This window comes from Rhinoraja longicauda, chromosome 22 (assembly GCF_053455715.1).
Source record: "Rhinoraja longicauda isolate Sanriku21f chromosome 22, sRhiLon1.1, whole genome shotgun sequence".
Classification (NCBI taxonomy): domain Eukaryota; kingdom Metazoa; phylum Chordata; class Chondrichthyes; order Rajiformes; family Arhynchobatidae; genus Rhinoraja; species Rhinoraja longicauda.
In genome coordinates, this window is record NC_135974.1 from 7,810,953 (window position 1) to 7,833,858 (window position 22,906).

General features: G+C 42.6%; 2 protein-coding genes across 3 annotated transcripts in view; both read right to left on the reverse strand.

The window, feature by feature from the left end:
• The window catches only part of LOC144604376 (cytochrome c oxidase subunit 4 isoform 1, mitochondrial-like), a 420,358-nt gene that overhangs the window by 51,977 nt on the left and 345,475 nt on the right, over positions 1-22,906 (reverse strand). The window lies entirely within an intron of this gene.
• pltp (phospholipid transfer protein) overlaps positions 1-22,906 on the reverse strand; it is a 57,602-nt gene that overhangs the window by 3,791 nt on the left and 30,905 nt on the right. For both annotated transcript variants that reach the window (XM_078418688.1, XM_078418687.1), the window contains exons 9-15: positions 16,820-16,996; positions 16,677-16,736; positions 13,811-13,981; positions 10,992-11,059; positions 6,678-6,720; positions 3,966-4,029; positions 1,896-1,972 (exon numbers count right to left, since the gene is read on the reverse strand). In XM_078418688.1, coding sequence (XP_078274814.1) covers positions 1,896-1,972; positions 3,966-4,029; positions 6,678-6,720; positions 10,992-11,059; positions 13,811-13,981; positions 16,677-16,736; positions 16,820-16,996 — 660 coding nt within the window. The remainder of the gene's footprint in view (positions 1-1,895; positions 1,973-3,965; positions 4,030-6,677; positions 6,721-10,991; positions 11,060-13,810; positions 13,982-16,676; positions 16,737-16,819; positions 16,997-22,906) is intronic.

Genomic DNA, 22,906 nt, shown 5'->3' on the forward strand with positions numbered 1-22,906 from the left:
ATGTTATGGAGTCCATTCAGTCTCTCAAATCTGTTCCATAATATGGTGAGATCAAGGCTGATCAGTGGCCTAACTTCTAAACTTCCTATCCCTTAATAACTTTGATAGAAATTCATGTGGAATGTCAGATTTCAAATTCGCAATAGATATTGTATCAATTGGAATATGTGGAAGTGTGCTGCAAATGTCTGCACATCCTTCATTTGTTTCTGAACTTTACTCCTGAGAGGTGTGGTTGTAATTTTCAAATTCTGCCTCTTGAACATAACATTTAAAGAATCAAATTGGTTGTGTTATATGCATGATCCACTCCTTACAAATCCATGCCAATTTGTTTAGTTTAGAGGTACAGCACAGAAATAGGCCCATCGGCCCACCGTGTCCACACCAACCAGCGATCCCTATACACTTACACTATCCAACACACACTAGGGACAATTAACAATTATACCAAGCCAATTAACCTACAAACCTGTACATCTTTGAAACATGGGAGCAAACCGGAGATCCCTGGGAACATACAAACTCCATACAGCCAATACCTATAGTCAGGATCGCACCCGGGCCTCTGGCGCTGTAAGGCAGCAACTCTACCACTGCACCTTAATTAATTAATTCTTGATTCAAACTTTAAATAAGAACAGATGGTGGAAGTCTAATATAAAAACAGAAAATGTTGGAACCATTCAGCAGGTAAGGCAGCATTAGAAGACAGAAAAATAATAGATTTTTTTTCAGATCTGCGACATATCAGAACTGAGAAAGAAAAAACAAGTTCGTTTTAGGTAGGAGGTGGGGGAGCAATAGGTAGAACAAAGGGAATATCTCTTAAAGGGTGAGGCCAGATGTGCTATGAAATGTAACCCATCCCACAAAGGATTGCAAGCGAACTTGTTTTAAATTCCACCCTTCCTCCTCACTCGTTCCTACAATGTTCCCAACTCACAACTTTTTTATGGTAATTGGAAGCAATTTCTGGCCACAAAAAAACCTCAAAATTAAACTTTACTTTCTCACAAAAGATTCCCATTAAACGTCTCTATGGTAGCATACTTGTAACCTACTCTAAAAGCAGAGAAAATGAATAGATTAAATTTCAAGCAGGTCTCTGGTCAATGGGACCCCAGGGCTCTTTCACTGCAGGAAATAATTCCTGGAATCCCACCCATCTTTCCTTCTGGAGGAAGTTATTTCTGAGTGACTGGAAAGATAAATCTGCAGCATTGCTTTGTGAGGAATTAAATGCAGCTCTTGTCTTCAACATTATAGCATTGGGTGGGTAGAAGTATATTTCACATTGGCTTTTTTGGAAGCCTTTAACCTTTATATGGTACAGGACTGGTGCTCTTTATTGTGTGTGGAGTGCCACATGGGCTAGAGCATGGTAACATAAGACATAACAAACAAGCTGATGAATTATCACATCTGAAGAAGGGTCCCTACCCAAAACGTCAGCTATCCATTTTCTCCAGACATGTTACTTGACCTGCTGAGTTACTCCAGCATTTTGGAGTATTTGCATTTAATGTGCAGCAAACATGTCGCCTGACATGTGTAGGAAGGAACTGCAGATGCTGGTTTAAATCGAAGAAAGACAAAATGCTGGAGTAACTCAGCGGGATAGGCAGCATCTCTGGAGAGAAGGAATGGGTGATGTTTTGGGTCTGAAGGGTCTCGACCCGAAACATCACCCATTCCTTCTCCAGAGATGCTGCCTGTCCTGCTGAGTTACTCCAGCATTTTGTGTCTGTCGCCTGACATAATTTGCAATCTATTGACAAATTAGGCAGGTCCTGGCTGACATTTTTTAACTTCCATAGCAGCAGTTACCAAACCTATTAAAAAAAATGTGTAAGTAGTTCATGCAGAGTCCTTTAATATGTTAGTGTACTCACCATGTGGTTTGTCACAGTCTCATTGATGAGATCAATTCCTTCTGGCAATGGAATCTGCACTCCCTGCAGAGCTCGCTCTGGGCAGAGAAAGAACAAAAACTGGGGAGTAAACAGCTGAAGGGAGAGTTTGCACTTCGTACAAATGACATATTTAAGTCAAGTTTTTCATTGTCATAAGTCCCAAAACAAAATTCTTATTGCCGTAGCACAACAGAGATGTAAACATGGTACTATGTAAACATGTATACCATGTATGAGGGTAGCCAACAGGTCTCAAACCCTCGATGAGTTTAGGGACTTGCTCAGCCCAGCATGCAAAGTGTATTGCAATGGATTGGGTGTAAGAAATCCACTGGAGGGTTCAATGGCCAGGAAGGCGATCAGCAGTGCACTGTGGAGTGCAAAGGGCATGTCAAAGCACAAAAGAAGACCTGGACATCCACTGCAGCCAAGGGAGTTTCCAACCATGATGTCTAACCGTGCCACTGAAATCCAGCTTCTGTGGCCGAGAGGTTGGGGTTGCTCGTGTGCAACAGCCTCTCCACCTTAATCTTTTCCACGCACAGGTTCATGTGCAAGTCTATCAGTTACATGCTATTGTCGTCTACAACGGGCCACCACCACCATGTAAACACCATAATAAACAACAAAAAAGATCAGTATATATAAAGAAACAAATGGACTATAATAATGCAAACACCAAAACAATGCTCCCAAGTTTATGTAGTTTGAAGTTGTAGAGTTTTACAGCCTAATGGTTGTAGACACAGTGTTGTATGCACTACAAATTCACTCAGCTTCCTGGGAACAGTGATTGCAGAACAGAGGTATGCATTTCTGACATTGTGACCATACTGTGATTTCCTAAATATTGACTTGACTATGATGCTCTCCATTTTTTATGTATATGCAAAACCCACCTAACACAAGCAGCTACACAATAGAGAATTCTCAGGCTGTTCCCTGGGACACTAACTGAGACATATATCAACTGATGCTGGAAGACCATCAACTTGGTTAAAATCGCAATTTAGTCTGCCAGAATCTTGTTGGTCTTCTATTACAAGGAGATGTCCATAGCAAATTATGCTGACTGGCACACATTCCAGGGTGTAGGGGTATGTGTTAATAGACACATTGAGGCTTGGTGCAGCAATCACAAAGGACCAGTCCAGGGTCTTACTGTAGTGGGACATTGAGGGGTTGGGTCCTGTGTAACAACCTCCCAATCCCTCTACTGATGCATAAAATGGAAACATAAGTGGCATTGATACTTTGCAAGGTAATGTATTGAATTAATTATGTTAAGAATGTAAATATAAAAATGTCCCAATTTTGTTTACTGTATGCATGACTGCATATTGTAGCCATAATCTTGGAATAAGGAATAATGTTTGTAATTACAGCATGTAAACTAATAATCTACACAATGGTGTTTGTGCCAATACAGCAGCCAATTCTGAGAATCTATACAATGATGAGTGTGTAAACACAGCCCCTAACTGTGAAAACCTATATAATGTCATTAATGTGTAAAATAGTACCTGATTGTGACAAGAGTGTGAGTGTGCAAAATTGTAATACTCTATAGAATGATGTGACCGTATAAATTTAGCAGCTAACTCTGAAAATACATTCACCAAATTGTGATAATATGTAGTTCCTAAATGTAATACTCTGCACATTTTTGTCAGTGTGAAAGTTTGGCATCCAGCTGTGCGAATCTAATTAATAATTAGGTAATATAAACATAGCAGCTAACGTAATAATCTATGCAATTATGTAAATGTGTAACTGCCCATTGCCAAAATATATATTTTTAAATTGCGATGTGCAAATGTAGTATTTAACTGTGGCAATTTAGCAGTGGTTGGTGTTAGTAAATATAGCACCTAATTGTTACAATTTATATACTGTAATGGCATGTGTACAAATAACACTAATCCAATAATCTTTCCAATATCATAAGTGTGTTGCTGCAGTAACCATCTGTGATAATCTACATTATATTATGAATGATAAACAGTGCACCTAACTGTGATAATAGATGAATATGAGGAGTGTACTTACCATTGATAATTGGCATGATAGTGAGCTGCATAAGAGCCTTCAGTGGAGCCTGGATAGGAATCAACTATAAAGGTACAGAGGTTGACAATCAGTTAAACATTCACACCAGTTCATTGCTCCTACTGGCTATTATGTCATGATATAGAATTACCACAGCTTTCAGATAATTTCATCAGTAGTTAAACAAATATGGCAATAACCTCGTTCTAGCAATATCACTATTCTCATGATGTAAAGCAAATTACTGACAGTATAGTGAGAATCGTTCTTTATAGAAAGCTTAGTTTCGACTTGGTTCCTCTGCACCTCTTTGACTGTGTAACCTCAAGTGTACTACCATCTATTCACAAGTCTCAACTCGCTGACCAGCTCATGCATTACCAAAATGTAGAACCAAAGAACTGTAGATGGTGGTAAAAACATAAAAGGACACAAAGTGCTATAGTAACTCAGCAAGTCAGGCAGCATCTCTGGAGAACATGGATAGATGATATTTTGGGTTGAGACTCTTCTTCAGACTGATTGTGGGGGGAGGGGGGGGGGAAGAAAAATACTGGAAAAGGAGAGGCAGGACAAAGTGGCAGGTAAAAGTCAACACAGGTGAGGGGGAATTGTTCCAACCATCGGCCTATCAAAAAATCACCCTCAACTGTGTCAACCTATTACCTTCCATACTTTGGCCTGCCTCTCCCTTTCCCCAGCTTTCTTCACCCCCCCCCCCCCCCCCCCCCCCCCACACACACACAATCAGTGTGAAGAAGATTCTTGACCTGAAATATCATTTATCCATGCAATCTGGAGATGTTGCCTGACCGGCTGAGCTACTCCAGCACGGTGTACTTTCATGTCTTACCAAGATGTTTTTCAACACACGGATAATTTTCAATGATCTTCCATGCAGGGAATGGCGCTGAGAAAAGTGAGATAAAATCAAAAATGTTCTCATGTCTACCAAAGAATCAAAATTAATTTGTTAAAAAATGAACCAGTTACAGAGTAAAAACAAAATATCACCCAAAATTGGGTGGCCGTAATTGTGGGTTATTAGGTATGTTTTCTTCAGTAAACAGCTGCCTGTTCTTCCAGGTCTCATATTTGTTGTAAATTGGATATCCTTTGTTTTTGAAGACGAGATGGTCAGGTTTGTTATGGATTGGTAATCAAGTTTGATTGAGGTGTTAGCCATATTTTGTGGGGACAATTTGGTTATGTTGTTATTTGGTGCCCATGTTTTCTTGGGATTATGTAGCCATGTTTTAGTGGAGTCGGCGTGTTTGTTCTTAGTTGGTTGCCATCAGTAAACAACTGGCCCTGATTCCAGATCTCACTATAAGATCATCGTCTCATCTTTTGGCAATGCTGTTTTAAACTCCTCTTATGAAAGGATGGCTTAAACCTTCACATGGGGTAATATTTCATCAGATGGAACATCTTCCATCAATTTCATTAAATAAAATCATGTTTTTTATGACCTTGGGAAGATCCAAAGTGATTTACAGCCAACAATGTGAACGGAGATTGATAAGTTCTTAATTAGTAAGAGCATTAAAGGTTACGGGGAGAAGGCAGGAGAATGGGGTGCAGATGAAAAATTGATCAGCCATGATAGAATGGCAGAATAGACTCAATGGACAGAATGGCCTAATTCTGCTCCTATGTGTTAAGGTCTATGTACCCTTATGAGTGCATTGTATCAGCCCAAATACAACAAGGTCCAAAGAGATAATTTGAAAATAACAAAATATATCTTTAAAGAAGTTTGTAAAGTGATAATTATTGCCTAGGATAACAGAGATAACTCTCCTGCATATCGGCAAAACCGTGCCTTGGAATCATTCACACACAGAGCCACAGTTTAAAATATCACCCATGGACTGGTGGCTCAACAATGCAAGCTCTATTTCTATTGTGCCCTTTATGATATCAAGACACCTCAAAACATTTTGTGACTAATGAAGTACTTGTGGAAGATGGTCATTTAGGAGATCTCACAAACTACACTGTGACATTGACCAGAGCGCCAGTTTTAGTTAGGGCGATGGAGGGATAATTTTAGGCCAAGGCACCAGAGATAGCTACTGTGCTCTTCATCAGTGCAATACACTGAAATATTTTACATTCACCTGAGAGAGTCGCCAAAGTCACGGTTTAAAATGTAATCTGAGGGACATCAACTCCTACACAGTGACACTCCTCAGTACTACACAAGTGCCAGGCTTGAATTTTAATAATCAATACATTGCTGATTGTGTAATTCTGAAATGGGCAAATGATTTTAGACAATAGACAATAGGTGCAGGAGTAGGCCATTTGGCCCTTCGAGCCAGCACCGCCATTCAATGAGATCATGGCTGATCATTCTCAATCAGTACCCCGTTCCTGCTTTCTCCCCATACCCCCTGAATGTATTCAGAGAATTGGCCTCCACTGCCCTCTGAGGCAGAGAATTCCACAGATTCACAACTCTCTGACTGAAAAGTTTTTCCTCATCTCTGTTCTAAATGGCCTACCCCTTATTCTTAAACTGTGGCCCCTGGTTCTGGACTCCCCCAACATTGGGAACATGTTTCCTGCCTCTAACGTGTCCAACCCCTTAATAATCTTATACGTTTCGATAAGATCCCCTCTCATCCTTCTAAAATTAAGGATTTTTATTAGATTGCTGATCATGTGGTGGTAATAAAGACCCTCCCCCTGATTGTGATCACTTACCGCCAGTGATTCTAGAGTTGATTTCGCTGAGAAAATCCTGAATCTACAGGGAAAGAAAATCATCAATGATTCCAATAAGTATTAGCTATGTAGCACAGGACACTTGTAGGTTCCAGTCCTGAGAGCTGCGCTCCTAATGGCATAGACTCTATAATGTGGATATTCTGGAATTACAGTTCCAGTACACATCTGATTACTGACACTCCCAGTTTACACACTGTAATTCCCACACGTGTTCTCAAAATGAACTTGCCCATTCTGATACTTAAGTCAAACTTTAGGAAGCAGTTGTCCTCTAAGGGTGAAATGTGAAGTATTCTTGGATTTAATGTGTTGCATCTCGGGTTTTAGCTGGGGCCTACAGCCCAACCCATCATCAGCTGATATTCACACTCGGAGAACTCACCAGGAACTTGTTATGAGAAATGAAAATTGTGGAAAAACAGGTCAAAGCAACAAGAAAATAGTCAAGTGGCTCACTAGCTATATACGTTGAGTCCATCTGAAAATCCCAACCCCAATAATGTATCAACTACTGTCTCACACCAGTAAAACTCTTCTGACTTCCTCCCATCAACACCATTCCCTCATTAGTTTTCCGACAATTACATTACTGGATCCTGCCAAGGTTGTTTTCAATATTTTACTGTACCCATAAGTCCTACCCATAATTCTATGGTTGCACTCCGTTCTGCCCACAACTCTGATGTTGAACCAGTGGAGAGCTGCCAAAGATTGCACCAAAGTACCCGGGGAGTGCAGTTTGCAACGCAGGGAGTTCTACAAATGTAAAATTCCAGTCATAAAAAACAGAAATGCTGAAAACACTAAGCAAGTTAGGTAACATCTGTGCAAAGAAAAGCAGTAAATGTTTTAGATTGAAGACCCTTCATCAGAACTGGAAAAACGAAAAACATTAGTTTTAAGTGGAAATTAGGGTGGGAGAAGTTTGGATGGAATATTCAAACCAATCTTCCTTTGCATCCTTCAGAACTCTAGCGCAAATTCCATACTTTAAATGGTTCCGTTTTTCTCTCAGTACTAGCTCAAATTTTCTCTCTCCATTGACAGTCTAATCCACTGAGCATTTCTAGTGGATTCCTTTTAGTTTCAGGTATAGCAACAGATCTGACCAAGTATGTAATAGTATGGAATATTACATATAACAGAAACATTTGAAATTGTCGCTTAAAAATAGTTTGATGCAGAAAGTAACTAGAGAGAGAATATGGCCCACAGAAGCCAAAAAGGTCATCTGTGTATGGAACCGCAGGAGATGGGCGAGTCCTCAATGAGTATTTCTGTTTTTTACTGTGGAGAAAGACACAAAGACAAGGAAACTTGGGTTAGTTAAGGTCATGTTTTGAGGACAGTACGTATTACGGTCGAGGAGATGCTGGATGTCCCATGGCGAATGAAGGTAGATAAATCTCCCAAACTTGATCCGATATATCCAAGGGAAATGTGGGAAGCTAGAGAAGAAATTGGGGGAGCCCTAGCTGAGATATATGAATCATTGTTCGACACGGGTTTGGTGCCAGAAGACTGGAGAATGGCTAATGTTGTACTCTATTTAAGAAGGGCTGCAAGGAAAAGCCTGGGAACTGGAGACTTAGAGAGCCTAACTTCTGTAGTAGGCAAGTTACTGGAAATGATTCTGAGGAAAAATATATAAATGCATCTGGTTAGACAGGGGCTGATTATGGATAGCATGGTTTTGTATTGTTTCTTATGAATCTGATCGAGTTTTTTGAAGAAGTAACCACGGTTGACGAAGAGAAGGCTGTAAACATTGTCTATGCGGACTTCAGCAATGTCTTTGATAAGGTTCTGCATGCTAGGCTATTCTGGAAGGAATATAAGGAGAGCTAGCTGACTGGACAGAGAATTGTCTTCATAGAAGGAAGCAGAGGTTGATAATGGAAGGTAGTTTTTCGCACTGGAGGCTTATAACTGGTGTGCCTCAGGGATCGTCGTTGGACCCATTGCTGTTTGTGGTTTATATAATTTTTGATTTGGACAGGAATGAACAAGGCATGATTAGTAAGTTTGAAAGTGACAATAAAGTAGGTGGTATTATTGACGGTGACGATGGTTATCAAAAATTACAACAGGATTTTGGCTGATGAGTGCTTGGCAGGCGGGCTGACGAATATCTAATGGAGTTTAATGCAGAAGTACTGAAGTAACTCAGCAGATCGGGCAGCATCTGTGAAGAACATGGATGGGTGTTCTATTGACTATTGAGGTGATGTTTCAGGTTGGGACCCTTCAGATTGATACCAAATAGTATAGAATTTGGACATAATGTTACAGTTGTACAAGTCATTGGCGATGCTGCATTTGGAGTATCGTGCTCAGTTTTGGTCACCTTGCTTTTGGAAGGATGTCATTAAGCTGGAAAGGCAGAGAAGAGTTACTAGGATGTTGCCAGGACTAAGGGCTCGAGCAACAGGAAGAGGTTCAGCAGGTTAGGATTTTATTCCTTGGAGCAAGGAAGCTGGGGTACAATCTTATAGAGGTATATAAAATTATGAGGGCAATAAATAGGGCGAAAGCACAGTCTCTTGCCCAGAGTAAGTAAGTCAAAATCAGAGGACATAGATTTAAGGTGAGAAGGGAAAGATTTAATATGAACCTGAGGGCAACATTTTCACTCAGATGGTGGTGTGTACATGGAATAAGCTGCTGAATAACTATGAATTTGACATTCAGGAATACTCCCTGAGCATTTCATGCTTGTGAGGGTTTCCTACAGTTGTAAATCTGTACCCAATGCTGTGCCCCTTGAAATAAATTATTTTGCGCTGCAATTACTCCATAGTGGACCATAAGAGCGGGAGAGCCAAAGGTACTATTACGATACTGGTAACAGTGTTCATAATTCTAATAGTGTGATTATGCGATGATGATTCCATCTCTGCAGTGCCAATGCTGTTCACAGTGGTACTCCAGAATGGAGTGAATGATGTTTCCAATTCTACTGTGAATGATGCCTACAGTTCTAATAATTTATCCTCTTAATACCGTCCACATGAACTTACCAATTAGGTGCAAGAGTGGGCTACTCATCTTCTCGGCCCTGCTTCGCCTTTTAAGAAGATCATAGCTGATCTGATTGTAACATCAACTTCACTTACCATTCTATCAGTGGTAACCTTTCAGCCCCTTGCTTGTCAAGAATATATCTACTTCTGCCTTAAAAGTATTCAATCTCTGTTTCCTCTGCCTTTTGAGGAATAGAATTTCAAATATATCCACATCAACTCGTTATCTCCTACAAGATTTATTGTTTTCACTATAATCTTTGCTCTGGAAGTTTATCAAACATCTTCTGGAATTCTGAGCAGATCACTTTCACCACATTCCTTTACAACGCCTATTACTTCATCAAAATAAATTGGTCAAACACGAATTCCCTTTCACAAAATGATGCTGATTTTGCCCACTTACAGTGAATTTACTGCACTCAGCCAGTCAGGGTAAAAAACTGCTTTCTGATATCTCCCAGTTTTGTTTCAGCCCACGCTTTCTCTTTGTAATGCCACCATTTTGTTTAATTGATTTCTTCAGTGCAACAAAGTTGCCTGAATTATTTATGTTGACTTAACATTCTTGACATGAATCTACAGAGAGCTTCACATTATAACAATAATAGACTAAAGATTTTTGTCACTTAGGTTTAACTAATCTGTTAAATGCTTAAGAATCAAAATAAGATCAAGCCCACTTTCGGAGCCATAAATGATTGTACCCGCAGAATACTCGATATTGGTGTCTTAAATCTCATCCCCCTGGGAGTTGGGCTTCATTGGAACATTTTATTAAGGTTCCCTGTTTGTTTGAGACTGGCTTGCCATTTCAAATCATCTTCATGGACAGCAGGCTCCTTGGTTAAGAGACTTTGGACTGCTTTCTTTGAACACATGGGGAAAAGACTGCAACTTCACTGGGGGTCAATGGAATGGTAGTGAAATAGAGCAAAATGGATGGTCTTTCTCCCACAAAACACTGGAATATAACCAGGTCCATTTTGAATGGGTTTTATTCATGCTGATCAGGGTGATAGACTCTGTTCAATTTGAAATGATTTCTCTGCTCCTGTTCCTTTACCAGTTTGGCCCTCTATTGTTCATTGGGCTTGGTGTCAAACAATGTAGGTCTTTCCTAGGAGCCAATGAATGATCAGTGCATTCTACCAATCAGGTCCACAATGCAGGATCCAGTGATCTGGCTCAGTATCCTATGAATCTTTACTATATTGTACGAGGTGATAATTATGTACTGACAATTGCAGAGCACCAATGATCCTACCTTTTAAGGCCCAGTGTGATTGCTAGGTTCTTCCCCTTCAAAGCCACCTTAGCATTCAACTTTGTCTCCTGCAATGAGAAAACCCAAATGAGTATGGACAGGTTCCACATGTGATGCTGATTAACAAGCCATTAATGTGTCCATTTTTTTAACTGATAAACCACAAAGTACTTATGCTATAACACCAGGATAAGCATTCACCCAAGAAAACCAAGCCCAATGCTATAGGACAATAACCAAACTACATGTTCAGTATTAAGCTATCTACATGGTAACAAACGCACAAGCTAAACGTTTAACCAAGAAACCCCATCCCAATGCCACATGAGAATCTAAAATGCCTTTACACAGTTAAACTATGGGACAACAAAAACCAGCACGTAGATGCCAGTATATCATTGGGGTTACCAAGTGGGCACCTCCCTTCACTGGTGATTTGTTGAGTTAGGCCCACGACACCTTGGGAAGGTCAACAGTACCCTCAATACCTGCTCTCACCGCCTATGCTACCAGTATGCACTACTAGGCAGCTAACTATGTAAGTATCCACCAAGTGAAAAGATGATTTAGTCAACACTCAAACAAATGCTAAGCACCCATGCTCAGTTGATAACCCCAATGATATTCTGGATATTTATCAGTCATAGAAACATAGAAAATAGGTGCAGGAGTAGACCATTTGGCCCTTCGAGCCAGCACCGCCATTCAATATGATCATGGCTGATCAACCAAAATCAATACCAAGTTTCTGCTTTCTCCCCGTATCCCTTGATTCCGTTAGCCCTAAGAGCTAAATCTTAACTCTCTCTTGAAAACATCCAGTGAATTGGCCTCCACTGCCTTCGTGGTAGAGAATTCCACAATGATAATTGAGGATGTGATTCAATTAAGGTAACATCATGAAATGTCAAGGGTATGTGGTTAAACTCTCCCATGATCATTGCCTGCCAATTCCATGGTGGAGATGTTAACTTACATCTATCAGACCACACCTAAATGTATCTAGGTTTCACAAGATGCAGGGATAGACTGTTTCATTTGCTGAATAGTTGGGAATGACATATATTGCTGGAGTGACTCAGTGGGTCAGGCAGCATCTTTGGTGAACATGGATTGTTGTCATTTGGGTTGGGACCCTTCTTCAGACTGATTGGGGAACTGGGGGGAGGAAGAAAGCTGAGATAGAGGAAAAGCAGGACAAAACTTGGCAGGTAACAGGTGGACACAGGTGGGTGGGGCTTTATTGGCAGATGGTTGAAACAAAGACCAGGGATTAAAGTAGAAAGTGTGAGACAAAAGGATTGAAGAGTTGCAAATTATGAAGCCAGAGAAAAGAATGTCGGAAGGGGGAGGGGAGAAATAGGTGCAAGTCCAGGTGCAGCAGAGAGGAGGGAGGGAGAAACGGGATGGGGGAGGGAGGTTCATGGAGGTCACCGAAAATTGGAGAATTAAATGTTCATACCAAAAGGCTGTAAGTTACTTAAGTGGAATATGATGTGCAGTTAATCAAGTTTGTGTGTGGCCTCACTCTGCCAATGAAGGAGGCTCAGGGCAGAATGGTCAGTATATGAAAGGGACGGGGCATTGAAATGGTTAACAACCGGGAGATCCAGTAGACCATGGCGGAACGCTCGCAAGTGTTCGGTGAAATAGTCGTCAAGTCTACACTTGGTCTCGCCGATGTACAGTGGAACACATGGGGAACACCGAATGTAAAAGTTGAAGTTAGAAGAGGTGCACATGAAACTGAGGTGAGAGGTGGTTTGTTGGGAAAGGATATGCAAGCGAAGGAATTGCAGAGGGAACGGTCTCTATGAAAGGGGGAAAAGGGTAAGATGGAAAGATGTGACTGGTGGTGGGTACATGTTGGAGGTGACAGAAATGTTGGAAGATGATGTGTTAGATACAGAAGCTGGTAGGGTGAAAGGTGAGGACCAGGAAAACTCTGTGTTGGAAGGAACTGCAGATGCTGGTTTAAACCGAAGATATGCACAAAAAGCTGGAGTAACAGCGGGCCAGGCAACATCTCTGGAGAGAAGGAATGGGTGAAGTTTGGGGTCGAGCCTCTTCTTCATCGCTGGAGAGAAGGAATGGGTGACGTTTCGGGTCGAGACCCTTCAGATTCTATCCTTGTTCCATCTGTTAGGAGGGGGAGCGAGAGCAGAACCACAGAACACAGAGGAGAAGCCACAGGTGAGGGATCCATGCATGACAGGAGGGGGGAAACCACATGTGTCTCTGTTCTTCACGCCCTACCTCCAAGACCCCAAACTTTGAATTCAGTGCTCCATTATAATTTCCCACAACCTTTTGCTGTGACTTGCATTCCCCATTCGCAACCTTGGCCAAAACATACCTCTTGGAGGTGGAGGTGTCTATCGGGGAAATATTGCATCCTTTGCCCTGAAGGAGCAGCAAATTGGTGGAAGGTACACAATAGGTCAGCGAGATTGGAACAGGCTAGGATATGTGCAAAAGCAGTTTAACACAATTGGAATGGTAGCCCGAGAGATCTCAGGACACTGGTCTATTTTGTGATTGGTGCGACTATCTGGATACCATATGTGTAAGAACATTGTTGCTGAAAGGATAATGTAAATTTGTAATTGTAGGGGCACTCTGATATAAGGACACTTAGACTACAAGAATATTTTGAGTTTAAGGGCAGTAACCCCAGGCTATTTTGAGAATGTAGGGACTCTGCATGATTTAGGCACTGTGACTGTGGGCAACCTGCAACTGTAGGGACACTGTGACAATAGGAGAAATTTGAAGCTGTAAAGAATGAAAAGTTTGTAGAATGAGAATACACTCCTTACCATTGTTATACTGGACAATATGACTGGTGTGGCATTGGGCGGCAGGAGGATGATATTCATGTGAGCGCTGACACTGCCAGTGATTCCCGATGGCTTGATTGTGCAGCGAGGAACCGATGTCACTTCCAACTTGAGCAGCAAAGGAGCTTCCTTGGCTGATGATGTTGGGGTCTTGGTGTCAGGGATTGGGAGAAGAAGTAGACAGTTAAAAGATTCAAGCATTTTCTGCATCAAATATATTGCATCAAAATGTAGTTTGGTTGCATCTCATTTCGAGTTAAGGAATTAGGTAAAGATTAATCTCAAAATGAACCCTTTACAGCATTAAAAATGAGCAAATAGATTATTTAAATGTCATAAATAACTAGGATGCTTCACTTTGTTATTAAACTATGTATTCTGATAAAGGGGATAGGTAATCTATTGCATTTAATGTAACTGTATGGAGGATTATTTGTACCAGACCCATTAGTGGACAAACAGATATTTCCTCCAACAACACATTTTGCCAGACTGAGCCAGCTAGGATAGTCAGATTTTGGCACAAACTTTCTCTGGCAACTATTTCCCTCCTTGTTCTCAGTAAATGTCATGAGCCACACTGTTCACAATCTGGATATATTTGAGTCCAAAACAAAAATATGACATCATGTTCACAAGATCAGCAAGATTGTCTACTTTTCCATAACACTGCCCTTCTTCGCTCCTGGCTCAGCCCACCTGCTCGTGAAACCCTCAACAGGGCATCTTTTACTCATGGACTAGTCACTTCCAAAAAAACATCTGACATGTCTCCTCTTTCACCATCTCTAAATTTGCTGTAGTTTGGAGTTAGGGTGCTTTCCACTTCTCTCCTTTTGCAAAGAGTTGACTTCTTCTGGATTCAGCCAATTCCTTTTGTAGTGTTGTTTGGAGTTTTGGCCTAGTTACTGAGTAGCAATCACAGAATGTCATAATTTCACACCGCAGAAGTCATGCAACGGGCCAAATATGGAAGAGCTAGAAAACAGACTCCACTCCCCGCAAAGACTTGCGTGCGCAGCCTCCTAGCCTTGTTAATGTGTTTGGTGCTCCCTTTGTGGACTACTCTATGTCGGCAAGATTAAGTGCAGATTAGGCGACTGATTCGCAGAGCCCTTGTGCTCTGTTCACAACGACTATCTCAAGCTCCCGGTTGTAAACATTTCAACTCCCCTCCCCATTCCCATGCTGCCTTGTCCATCTCACTGCCAGGCCAAGGCCAAACACAAACTACAGAAACAATAGCTAGTATTCTGCCTGGGTAGTCTGCAACCTAATGATATAAACAAAATATTTTTCAATTTACCTCCCGAGTTCCCTCTTTCTCTCCTGATCCTCCCATTTTTGTTCTCTTTCCTATTTAGCTCCCCATACAATTTTCTTCTTCCTCCTTGTTCCATCCATCTATTACCCACACATTTCACCCACTGAATCTCCTCCACCAACTGGCTCATCCTCATCACCTTTCTGTTAAAGGATTCCCATTATCATCTTCCTTACTGATCAGATTACAGCACGTGTAGCATTGGTGTCTTCACTATCACCCTCCAGCCTGTCCCCACCCCCACCCTCCCCCAATCTGACTCCAACTGCCCTTTTGTTTCTTGTTTGTTTCCACCTATCACCCACCTATCACCCACCTGCCTATGTCTTCCAATGCCCCACACCCTCCTTTACCTCCCATCTGCCGATTTTCACACACCCCTCTTGGGTCCACCTAACGCCTACCAGCTTTCTCACCCCTCTCGCTTTAGTAGCTACCTTCCCTATCCATTCCGTCCTACTTCAGGGTCAGACACTAAACATTGACAGCTCCTTTCCCTCTACAGGTGCTGCTCAACCGGTTGAGTTCCTCTCGCACTTTTTTTTTCTCCTGCAATTATTTTCCTTTTCTGTCATTCATCCTATTTGTGTATGTTATAATGAACCTACTTCCATCATTTTGTCATTCTCTGTGTTCTAGGTCAGAACAACTCAGTACAAAATTTAAATCCTCTTCCCTCTGGTTAGTGACCTTTCAACCTGTGAATATTTAATCAAAACTCTTAGGTTTCCACATAAAACTCCATATTCTAAGGAAAAGACACCCGGCACTTTCCTCTCCCTCTACTTCACAGAAGTTAAACACCTGCTCTCTGATACTTCCTCATACCTCTCACTCAACATCTGCTCAGCCTCGGACTTAATTTCCCCATCAGATCTTTCCTTCACAGCCTCCACCTTGATCATCCAACAACAGGTAGCCCAATTCTACTCTACCATCAGGATCCAAAAGTAGGACTGTCTGGTAAATCTATTGGTTCATGGAACTTAATTTTTCTTACCCTGGCTCTATTCGCCCTCATTTCTTCCCAGTTACATCCATGACACCTCTGAGGTCCTTGGGCACATTGACAGCTTCAAGTTTCCCAGTCAACTAATTTACACCTTGAATGTTCAAACCCTCTACATCTCCATCCTACTCCCAAACTGTCTGAGGATACTTTGCTTCTTCTTCCAACAAAAGCTCAACCCACTCATCTCCTCTCTCCTTCACTGGGCAGAACCTGTCCTGGCGTTGAAAAACTTGCACTTAAATTTTATTCAATTCCTCCAAGTCATCAGAGCTATCATGAAGAGAAAGAGGGAGAGAGAAAATGAGGGAGAGGGAGGGAGAGAGAAAAAAAGAGATGGGGAGGAGAGAGAATAAATGAATTGGAAATAGTGCAACAGAGAGGGGAAGGAGAAAGACAGACATAAAGATAATCAGAAATCAGATAGCAAGATAGAAAGAAAATGAGAGAACAACAGAAAATCAGTAGAAAAGGAAGGGAGTAATAACATATGCCATCATATTCTTACTTACCAGCAAGATGATTATTCCAAAGAAAGTAGTCCTCAGTAAATAGGCAAGATCCATGGGCATCTGGTACAAATTGTCAACAGGGATTCATTAATTGCCAGCAATTTATTTCACATGAATAGTTTCTGTAATGACCGGGAACCCACCTTGCTCTCAGGAATGTCAGCCTTTAGTGTTCCAGCTTTATAATAAGAGTACATGGCAGAGTCAAAGAAGTACTCAGATAAACAGATGTACACCATGCGATCCTTGCTCTTCAAACCAGGGACACTTACAGTGTTTGGTAGTGTGTCATTTTCATTACCAAGGGGGTAGAACATTCCCTGAAAAAAATAGTAGGAACCTCTCAGTAAAATGTTCACACAATCCTGGGATTCTAATTTTAAAAAACTGATTTAAAGTCATTAACAGCAGAGGTGAAAGCAGATTAAAATCACTACAACAGCACGAGAGTGAAATCAGATTAAAATCTACTGGCAGCAGGAGTGAAACCAGATTAAAATCCATTGATGGCAGGAATGAAAGGGAGCCTGCAGAAATGTTTCTGCTGGAAGATTTCATTAAGAGACTCCTTGGATGGAGAAGGTCATTGGTGCCACATCTTTGGTCAAATTATTTTTCCAGCTTTTTTACTCATAGAATCATAGAGTCTTAGGGTGGAAACAGGCCCTTCATCCCAACTTGCCCACACCGGCTAACATGTTCCATCTACACTAGTCCTACCTACCTGCAATTGGCCCATATCCCTCTAAACCTGCCCTATCCATGTACCTGTCAAAATATTTCTTAAACGTTGCGATAGTACCTGCCTCAACTACCTCCACTGGCGCTCATTCCATTCACCTACCACCCTTTGCGTGAAAAATGTACCCCTCAGATGGTTATTAAAAATTTCCCCCATCACCTTAAGCCTATGTCGTTGGATTCTTGATTCCCCGAACTGGGCAAGAGACTCTAATCTGCATCTACCTGATCTATTCCTCTCATGATTTTATACACAATATGGAAGCCTCCTCATGTTGCAGGATTTCCCCTCTCAGTGCCACCATGAGGGACCAGTATTGCTGGCGAGACGGCAGTCAGAAGATAAGCAGCTTGCCAATTGGCAAGCCATTCTTCTGATTGGAGAGTAGCAAATGCCGCCCCATATTGACAAAAGGGAGGGAGAGAGAAAACAGAATGAGTGGCCTTTTTGCTTGACTCCGGTAGTTGGAAAAATGCTGGAAACGTTATTAAAGGATATAATGTCAGGACACTTTGAAAATTATAATCATGTGAATGAGCAGAGTCAAGTCCAGTTTTTGGTCATGTGCACAAGTATGCTGAGATACAGGAACAATGTAAAACAGCAGCAGTATTAACTATGGAGGGGGTGCAGCAAAGATTCACCAGACTAGTTCCAGGAATGGTAGGTCTACTATATAAAGAGAGATAGACTGCCCTCTATTCTCTAGAATGTAAAAGAATGGGAGGACATCTCATCCTGAAAATGAGAGGAGAGCTTGACATGGTGGGTGCAAAGAATATGTTTCTCCTGGCAATGGAATATAGGTACCAGGGGTTACAGTTTTGAAATAAGGAAATGTGTAGAAAATGCACCACTCAAAGGATGGCAATTCATTGGAGTGTTCTACCGCAGGGACAGAGTTCATTCAAAACTGAGATCTGTAGATTTTTGGATATTAAAAGAAGCAAGGGATGTGGGTTTATTCACAAAATGCTGGAGTAACTCAGCAGGTCAGGCAGCATCTCGGGAGAGAAGGAATGGGTGACGTTTCGGGTCGAGACCCTTCTTCAGACTCCCAAGATGTGGTCGTAGAGTAGGAGGGCAGGAGAAATCACAGAGGGGGAGCAGAGAGAGAGCATGTTACTGAACTCTCGTCGAAGAGAGGAGGAGAACTTCTTCAAAGTGGACATACCTCGAAGAGAAATCGCAGTGGAGCAACCAGTAGTATAAGAAAATAACTGCAGATGCTGGTACAAATCGATTTATTCACAAAATGCTGGAGTAACTCAGCAGGTCAGGCAGCATCTCGGGAGAGAAGGAATGGGTGACGTTTCGGGTCGAGACCCTTCTTCAGGGATGTGGGTTGCTGTGCTCATGCACTTACTGCCATTGCCTTTCTTGATGTAAGAAGTCAAAGCTTTTGGAGAAGTCAGAATGGTCTGGTTGATATTATAGTCATTGGTGGTGGAGGAAATTAATGTTTAGGATGGAGGATTGGACTTTAATGTCCTGGATGGCTTCAAGCTTCTTGATTGTTGTTGGAATTACAGTCACCAGGAAAATTAAGATTATTCCAGTAGACTCTTGACTTAAGTGCTATAGATCATGAAAAGGCTTTAGGGTATCAGAAGATGAGCTATTCAATGCAAGACATCCAGCCTGTGACCTGTTCTTGCAGCCACAATATTTGGCTGGTCCAGTTGAGTTCTCGTCAATAATAACCATCACCACCACACCCTCACCCTTCTCAAGGGATATCAAGGAGAGATAGTTTGACAGTCAAGTATTGGAGAAGGCACTTTTGTATCACAAATGTTACCTGTCATTCATAGACCCATGCTTGATGTGCTTTCTAAGTCTGCTGTAAGCATGCATGAACTACCTCATTTGCTGAGGAGCTCAAATGGAATTGAACATTGCGCAATCACCGGTGAACATCCCCATGCCTGACATTGCAATGAAAAGAAGATCATTGTTGAATTGGCTGAAGTTGGTTGAGCATTGCCCTAAGGAACTCCTGAAGTGATGTCCTGCGATAAAGACAAATGGCCCTAAATAATAATAATAATAATATTCATTTATTGTCATTGCAACGAGTACAACGAAATTAAAAAATAGCCAATCCTGACGGTGCGTACAAACATATATGCAATAAATGCAAAAACAAATAAATACATAAATACAATTAAATACAATTATGTTAAGTACAAAGATTTTTTAGTGTTGCCTAGTGCAAAGGTAGTGTTCAGTTCTCGTATGGCCCTGGGGTAAAAACTGTTCTTAAGTCTGTTTGTTCGGGATTTTATCGACCTGAAACGTCGACCAGAGGGCAGATGAACAAACAGACGGTGGCCGGGGTGGGATGGATCTTTTATTATTTTGCCTGCTCTACTGAGGCAGCGTAGGCTGAACAGGTGCTCCAGGGAGGGCAGTGAGCAGCCGATGATTTTCTGGGCCGTCGTGATGACCCTCTGAAGGGCCTTCCTGTCCTTTTCTGAGCAGCTGGCATACCATGTGGTTATACAGTATGCCAGCACACTCTCGATGGAGCAGCGATAGAAGGACAACATGAGCTTCTCCTGCAGGTTGGTTTTCCTGAGGATCCTCAGGAAGTGGAGTCTCTGCTGTGCCTTCTTTACTGTGGTGATGGTGTTGGTAGACCAGGTGAGATCCTCTGCGATGTGCGTACCCAGGAACCTGAAAGCTGGTACCCTTTCCACACAGACCCCATTGATGTAGAGTGGGTCGTAATCTCCACTGGTTTTCCTAAAGTCAATTATAAGTTCCTTTGTTTTGGAGGAGTTCAGGACCAGATTGTTCACTGAACACCATGCTGCCAGCCTTTGGATTTCATCCCTATAGGCTGTCTCATCTCCTTCTGAGATGAGTCCAACCACAGTCGTGTCATCCGCGAACTTGATGATGGTGTTGGTGGGATGGGTGGGGGCGCAGTCGTGAGTGTAGAGGGAGTAAAGGATGGGGCTCAACACACAGCCCTGTGGTGAGCCGGTGCTCAGTGTAATGGTGGAGGAGAGGTGAGGGCCTATTTTGACTGTCTGGGGGCGGTTGGTCAGAAAGTCCTTGATCCATTTGCAGATGGTTTGGGAAAATCCAAGGTCGGAAAGTTTGGTGACCAGTCTGCTCGGGATGACCGTGTTAAAGGCAGAGCTGAAGTCGAGGAAGAGCATCCTCACATAGCTCCCCTGGTGTTCAAGGTGGGTCAGTGCAGTGTGAAGAGCAGTGTCGATGGCATCCCCTGTAGACCTATTTGCTCTGTAGGCAAACTGGTGTGGGTCGAAGGTGGGTGGGAGGCTGGCTTTGATGTGCTGCAGGACCAGTCTCTCGAAGCACTTTGTGATGACCGGTGTGAGTGCTACCGGACGGTAGTCGTTAAGACTGCTGATGACAGACTTTTTCGGCAGTGGGATGATTATGGCGGACTTCAGGCAGGGAGGGATGGTGGATTTTAAAAGGGACAGGTTGAAGATTTTTGTGAAGACCTCAGATAATTGGTCTGCACATTCCCTCAGCACTCTGCCCGTCACACCATCGGGGCCTGCAGCTTTCCTGGGATTCACTGCTCTGAGCACGCGCTTAACATCATACTCCTGCACAGTGAAGGTGTTGCTGTCAGGTGCTGGAGAGGGTGTAATGTCTGCCACTGTAGCTTTCACCTCGAAACGAGCAAAGAAACAGTTAAGTTCCTCAGCCAGCGAGGCGTCGCCGTCGGCAGTCGTGCGGTTGCTGGTCTTGTAGTTGGTGTGCTGGATGCCTTGCCATACCCGCCGTGGGTCATTGTTGGAGAAGTGGTCTTCAATCTTCCTCTTGTAGGACGCTTTGGCATCCTTGATGCCTCTCTTCAGGTTGGTTCTAGCAGCACTGTATAGAGCTCTATCACTAGACCTGAAGGCGGTGTTACGGTCCTTGAGGAGAGACCTGACATCCTTTGTCATCCAGGGTTTTTGATTTGGGTACAACCGGATGCGTTTGTCAACGGTGACATTGTCAACACAGTTTTGGATGTAGCAAAGTACAGTTGATGTGTACTCCTCCAAGTCCTGATCCTCAAAAATATCCCAGTTGGTCCTTTCGAAGCAATCCTGCAGCTGCGAGGAAGCTCCTTCAGGCCATGTCTTAACAGTCTTTATGGTGACTGGAGCTTTCCTCCTGAGTGGGGTGTATGCTGGGGTTAGGAATATGGACAGGTGATCTGACTGCCCCAGGTGTGGTAGTGGTGCTGACCTGAACCCCTTCTTAATATTTGAGTAAACCTTGTCTAGTGTGTTTTTCCCCCTGGTAGCACATCTTATGTGTTGTTCAAGTTTCGGGAGAACTGACTTTAGGTCTGCATGGTTGAAGTCCCCGGCTATGATGTGGGCTGCTTCTGGATATGTGCTCTGTTGTGAGTTTATTGCACCGAGCAGGTAGCCTAAAGCTGTGCTAGCGTTAGCATTCGGTGGGATGTAGACTGCTGTTACTATAACCCCTGTAAATTCGCGAGGAAGGTAAAAAGGCCTGCATTTAACTGTTAGGGACTCCAGATCAGGAGAACAGTGGCTATCTATGATTTGGATGTTAGTGCACCAGTTGTTGTGCACATAAATGCATAACCCCCCCCCCTTGCTCTTACCGGAGTCGATGTTTCTGTCCCAACGAAACGCTGTACGCCCGGCTAGCTCAATGGCTCCGTCTGGGATAAGTGGATGAAGCCATGTCTCTGTTACTAAGAGAATGCAACAGTCCTCCACGAGTTTGTTTGCTGATATCAGCAGTTTTAGTTCGTCCATTTTGTTGATGATGGATCTGGCGTTGGTGAGGAACATGCTGGGTAGCGGTGGTTTGTGTGGCTGTCTCTTTAGCTTGGCAAGTATACCGGACCGGCATCCTCGCTTTTGCTTCCTGTTTCTCCTCCGCCTGCGACGCCTGTTCGCGCCGACAACTATCCACGGAGCGCCCGGTGTCCTGGCTATCTCTTCCGGTATATTTCGCGGGTGTGGAAATTCGCGCACAAGGTCCCGATTGCACTGGAATCCGATGATCAGAAGGTCCTTTCGGTTGTAGGTAGGATTTGCCTGATTTTCCTGGTTTGCATGACTAAAATTGACTAACAGACATAACACAGATAACACACATAAAACGCACCGAAAGGGAGAGCTGTGAGCCGCTGCGTCCGTGCGCGCCGCCATCTTTCCACAAGTATAAGATACGATTGCAGCAAAGAGTGTTTTCCCCTTGCTGCCTATTAATTTCAGTTTTACTCCGTCTCCTTTATACTGCACTTGGTCAAATGTTACCTTGATTTTGAGAGCAATCTCCCTCCCATCACCTCTGCAATTGAGCTCTTTGGTTTATGTTTGGACCAAGGCTGTGACGAGGTCTGAACTGGAGTATTCCTAATGTCATCCAAACTGGTTATTGTACAGGAGGTTATCAATAAATAGATGTTCATTTATAGGACATTTGATGATGCCTTCCATCACATTGTTGGTGATTGAAGTAAATGAGT